At 44.3% G+C, this 5,774-nt stretch overlaps 1 protein-coding gene across 1 annotated transcript; it reads left to right on the top strand.

Moving 5' to 3' along the window:
• Nucleotides 1-2,657: 2,657 nt before the first annotated feature.
• LOC138876028 (uncharacterized) lies at nt 2,658-5,480 on the top strand. Its single transcript, XM_070154913.1, has 3 exons — nt 2,658-3,338; nt 4,002-4,121; nt 5,289-5,480. Exons 1-3 carry the CDS (start codon nt 2,658-2,660, stop codon nt 5,478-5,480), a joined length of 993 nt encoding a protein of 330 aa, XP_070011014.1.
• The last annotated feature ends 294 nt before the right edge of the window (nt 5,481-5,774 follow it).

Here is a 5,774-nt window from a genome sequence, read left to right as displayed (position 1 = left end):
TATCCAAAGTCCATCGGGTTTTCCATAATCCCAACAGACACAACCACGTTCTTTGCATTAATTTGGAGGACTAAGTGCTGATATGTTGATCATAACTGTATAAATAGTCAAGTCCGGTGGGGGTAAGGTCTAACCCTTTTGTTTTGCAGAAAATGAGGCACGAGGTCCCCAGATTTGGTATGGTTAGCAATATGCCACTATTGCTGCTAGATTGGTGGGAGGACCTTTCCTTTAGTGACAAGAAACATGTGAGAAAATACCTAGATAACTTGCCTTCCTTGCTAGATATTGAGCCAATCAACAAGTTGATCGAGGCTGACACATTATTCTGGGATAGTGAAAGAGTTGTGTTTCGTTTTGACATCGCTTCTAGAGGAAATTGGAGGGCTTGTGGGGTTGACTTGGGACAATCCCGGGCTAGCGGTACCAGAAAATCGTACGGCCAGGGGATTTTTGAAGATGATGGGGCTGAAGAAGAATGTCGACCTAGTGTGCTTGAAGGAATCCTACATACCTTTCGAATACCTGTACGAGAGGTATGGCCATAGCAAGTCTTTCCGCACTTACCATGATGAGGTCTCTCTCACTTCTTAGGGTCATATCTACTGCAGAGTATTTGTATTCATTGTGTGCTTTCTAGGCCTGATAGTGTTCCCAATGAAAAAAGGAAGAGTCCATACTAGGTTGGCCATGGTCGCCAATACTCTGATGGAAGGGATTAATGGATAGACTTATACCATAGTCCCCGTGATCATAGCCGACATCCACAGGGCTCTGAAGCACTGTCAAAGAGGGGTCAAGCATTTTGAGGGTTGTAATTAGTTGCTGTAGTTATGGTTGCTGGAGCATTTCCAAAAGGGTCGCTATCATCAAGAATTTCCGCGAAGGGCTTGGAACGACCATATTTCCTTCCATCACCCTAAGATAATGACATACATTCCAGACAGATTTGCTCAGCCAGAAAGCGCTAGAGAATAGATAGAGTTCTTCGGCAATCTAACTGAGGGACAGGTGTATTGGATGTTTGAATGGTTCCTAACAGACGAGTTTATTATCAAGTCCAAGGATGCTCTGCACTTGGTGCTGATCGGGTTGAGAGGGATATACCCATATATCCCTATGTGAGTTATGAGGCAAGCAGGTAGAAAACAGGTTGTACCAAGGGTTGTCATGATGAGTCATTTCAAGGCGGACTTCCAAAATGACGATGTCCCTTACAAGTGCCAAGCTCAGCACATATGGCACTATAAAATCATTGTGGAAGAAAGCACCATCGAGATAGACAGGTATCATGCAGGGTGCAACCCTCTCTACTCGGTGTGGTTGGAGGACAATCTGAAAGGAATGGTGACACCGGGTCGAGGGAACAGAATCATAGATGATGAAGCTGAAGCTCAAGTCAAATACAACAGGCTGCACAAGGGGGTCCACGACTCTGAGAATGAGCACCGGGAAATACATAAGAGGAATGTGAGGGATGACAATCACTTCCAACAGGAAACTGGAATATCTGGAGCGAGGAATAGTGGAGCTGGAAGGCAAAGTCATAAAGAGGTTTGAAAATTGCCAGAACGCTGAAGGAGCTGAAGGAGGACATCTGGCCAGAGCCTACTTGCTTCTGGGGCTGCGCGAGCTGGGGGATCTATATGATGGAGTCCGGAAGATCGAATATGGGGAAGGTCCTTCTGAGACCAAATAGGCTAGATTTACTTTCTTTTCCAAAAAAAAGTAATAAGGCCGAGTGCCAAGTAGTGACTTATTTTATTACTATCTTAGTGTCGTTTTGGGATTCGTCTATTTTTATATTATGAAATGAAGCATTTATTGGCATTAAAAGTTCTCCAAATTTATTTGTCTCTAGGCCAACCTCGAGCACAACGAGGCTCCCAAATTAAGATGCAAATTTACATTTCCGCAATATGTGTTTAGATACTGCAAATATTTCATGATCTTCACTGACTTGTTACCTTTTTGTTTTTTATTTTTGATTATTCCCATCCCCTTAGGTTGGTTCACTCATAATGGCCTCATCAGCGTATCATACCAGATCTAGAGGCCCTCCACCTCCTCCTCCTCCTCCAAGCAACACAAAAGGCAAAGGAAAGACAAAAATGGACGACTTAAGTGGAATCCGAAAGGAGAATATTGAGAACGTAGAGACTTCAGATGGCCGTAGTACTCCAGCCCCAAATGATCTGGTTTTGAGACTGGAACAAAAGATATTGGAATTGTAAGGAGAACTTGAGCAGGTTTGAAACTTGGCAAACCTGTCACTTACCCTGAATGTCCCCGACATCCACCAACAAAACACAAAGAACCCAGTACCCCCTCAAAGCACACAAAACCAACACCCACAAAATCCTCCCGCACCAAATCAATACACAACTCCACCCTAAAATATCAATCCGCTGCCAATACCAACTCCACCGCAACATCATCATCAACCAATTCATTACCCGCCAACCACCACTTACCACACTCCCCAAAACACACCATAACTCATTCATGGTCCCCAAAACTCCACCAATGACCATCATTATACCCAAGCTCCTGGCACACATCAAAGCAACCATATATATGTGGAAACTATACCTCATTCCACTCAACCAATCTGCTGTGTACTGGAATCCTCCAAGAGGGACTTGCTTATTAAAATCATGGCTGAAGAACTCAAGAAGTTAACAAGCCGAGTTCAGGATGTTGAAGGCGAAAGAGGAATGGAAGGATTAAACTATGAAGACCTGTGTATACAACCAGATGTGGAATTGCCTGAGGGATACAAACCTTCCAAGTTTGAGATGTTCGACGGCACAGGTGATCCCAAGGCTCATTTAAGGACCTATTGTGACAAGCTTGTCGGTGTTGGGAAAGATGAAAAAATTCGGATGAAGCTCTTTATGAGGAGCCTTACGGGGGATGCTTTGTCTTGGTATATCAGCCAAAATCCCAAGAAATGGTCCAATTGGGTAAGCATGGCGCCAGATTTCATGGACCGGTTCAGGTTCAACACAGAAAATGCACCAAATATTTTCTACATTCATAATCTTAAGAAGAAACCTACTAAGACTTTCCGTGAGTATGCTCCTCGTTGGAGGTCGGAAGCAGCCAAGGTTAGGCCATCTTTGGACGAAGAACAAATGATCAAGTTCTTCGTTAGAGCACATGATCCTCAATATTATGAAAGGTTGATGGTTATCAAAAATCACAAATTCTCTAACATTATCAAACTTGGAGAAATAATCGAAGAAAGAATCAAAAGCAGGATGGTAACAAATTTCGAGGCACTACAAGCCACAAACAAGGCGTTACAATCAGGCGGCATATCAAAGAAGAAAGAGGTTGGAATAGTAATGGTGGCTCAAGGCCCAAAATCTCCATTTGTCTATCAAACACCTCCGCCAACATATCAAACACCTCCACCCACCTATAAAACACCTCCACCCACATACTAAGCATCACCACCTACATATCAACCTTCATCTCCCAAATATTCCCAACAAGCCACTGTCCATCACACCTATCACTCCCAACCATCCCACTTCCAATCACCACCAGCTCGCCAAATTTATCCAAGACCAAGACCCAACTTCGAATGCAAGCCCCTCAGACAATACACCACTATTGCTGAGCCCATCGTCCAACTGTATGAAAGGTTAAAATCCGCAGGTTACGCCACTCCTGTTCCCGCTGTGGCATTAGAAAATCCATCCTAATGGGTCAATTCGAACAAAACTTGTGCATACCATTCCGGTATGAAATTGCACACCACTGCTGAGTGCCGAACATTAAACGATAAGATCCAGATGCTAATGGACAACAAGGTTATACAAGCAAAGGAAGCCGCACCTAATGTCCACAACAATCCCCTCCCTGATCACAGAGGTGATGGTGTATAGGTGATAGAGACAAATGAAGAATGGAACCCCGAGGGGTAGATCGGGCTTATTTGAGAAGGCGATGAATTTAAGGTTGCAGTCACACTTACTCTTATTGTGGTTCAGACTCAAGTACCAATTGAGGTTGAGGTAAATGCATCAGTTCCATTCGAGGTGGAAGTGGCTCCGCCCGCAGCCACCTCCGCTCCCTTTGAAGTAGAGGTGGTCACATCTTTTACTGTGACAGTATCAACCACACCCCCATTCAAACTCAAAAGCATCACCCTGGGATTATGTTGTCGAGGCTTAGTGGAAAGGTAAAGCCAAGGTAGAGGATTCTGACGTTGCACAAGAGATGACTAGAACTGTAAGAGTCTATGCACTTGAACACCTGAGAGGTTCAAGTAAGGAGGCCACTACTAGGTAGCCTATCATTGAGACCGGGCCGGATGACCTGTGGAGGAAAGTACAGGCAAAAGAGTATTTTGTTGTTGACCACCTGAACAAAGTCCCTGCTCAGATATCTATTCTGTCGCTATTGCAGAATTCAAAGGCACACAAGAATGCTTTGATGAAAGAACTGAGCGAGGCTTATGTACCCAATAACATCACTGGTGGAGAAATGGCCAACATGGTTGGGCAAGTGCTGGAGAGCCATAAGATTATCTTCCACGAAGATGAGCTACCGCTCGAGGGTTTGAATCACAATCGAGCATTGCATATCACAGTGCAATTTGAAGACAGGTTCGTTGCTAGGGTCCTGGTTGATAGGGGTTCGAGCCTAAATATTTGTCTATTGGACACTCTGAAAAGGTTGGACAAAGGTTTCCATGAGATACGGATAGGAGGCATGAATGTGAAGGCTTTCGATGGGTCCTAGAGGGCCACGATCAGGGAAATCAATCTTTGCTTGCAGATGGGCCAACTTGGTTCGAGGTTGAATTCCAAGTACTTGACATACCAGCCTCGTATAGTCTTTTGTTGGGCCGACCCTGGATCCATGCTGCTAGAGCCGTGCCTTCCACACTACATCAAGCCGCGAAATTCGAATGGAAACATCAAGAGGTAATCCTTCAGGAAGATGGAAGTAACCCCATCTACACTAGTCAAACCATCCCGGACATTGGACATAAAAGAAGGCTAGGATTATCATCACATCGTATGGGCCAATGCCATCGAGAAGGATAAGTGGTGGAGTAACAAAATAGAAAGCATACTAGAATGGTTTGGATATGAACCCGGCAAAGGGTTGGGAAAGAACCTCCAAGGTATCACTAAACCAATACAGCTGAAAAACCATGGTACCGCTTTTGGGCAGTATACCAATATACATGGAAAGAGTACAATGATTGGTTTCCTCCATGGTGTGGACAATATTACCCTCTTGAGCAACCGGTGCCATGTTTGGAACAGGCTTTTCATCAGGCTGACACAATATGGGGAACTACTGAGGAAGAAGCACTTGTTGGGCTGAAGAATTTATTCTTGGAGGATGAGGACATGGACTGTGGTGCCATAATTGAGGAGGAGGAGGGCGAAGGCCTCACTTTTCAGACTATGGTGAAGGGAGTTGTTCTCAGGAACTGGACCGCCACACCATCATGAGCCCGCCGAGTCCTGGGTAGCTTGGCAGAATCCACTTCTACAGCCGTTCTAGGCATTTAAAATTTCCTGTAGTTTCGTTATAATCTTCACTTGTTTCAAAATAAATGCTCGATTCATCGAGTCGTGCTTTGTCTGAACACTTTTTCAAGTTTTAATCAAATGCATTTGCTCTTTATTATTCACTACTATCTTTACACGTTTTCTTTACACCACATTATTATTACTTTTCCTGATGAACCAGTGACTGTGACATGTAATGAGGAAACACAACATGAGAATAGTGACTCAGAGGGG

This window comes from Nicotiana sylvestris, chromosome 8, assembly GCF_000393655.2.
Source record: "Nicotiana sylvestris chromosome 8, ASM39365v2, whole genome shotgun sequence".
Classification (NCBI taxonomy): domain Eukaryota; kingdom Viridiplantae; phylum Streptophyta; class Magnoliopsida; order Solanales; family Solanaceae; genus Nicotiana; species Nicotiana sylvestris.
This window is presented reverse-complemented; position numbering and strand designations above follow the sequence as displayed.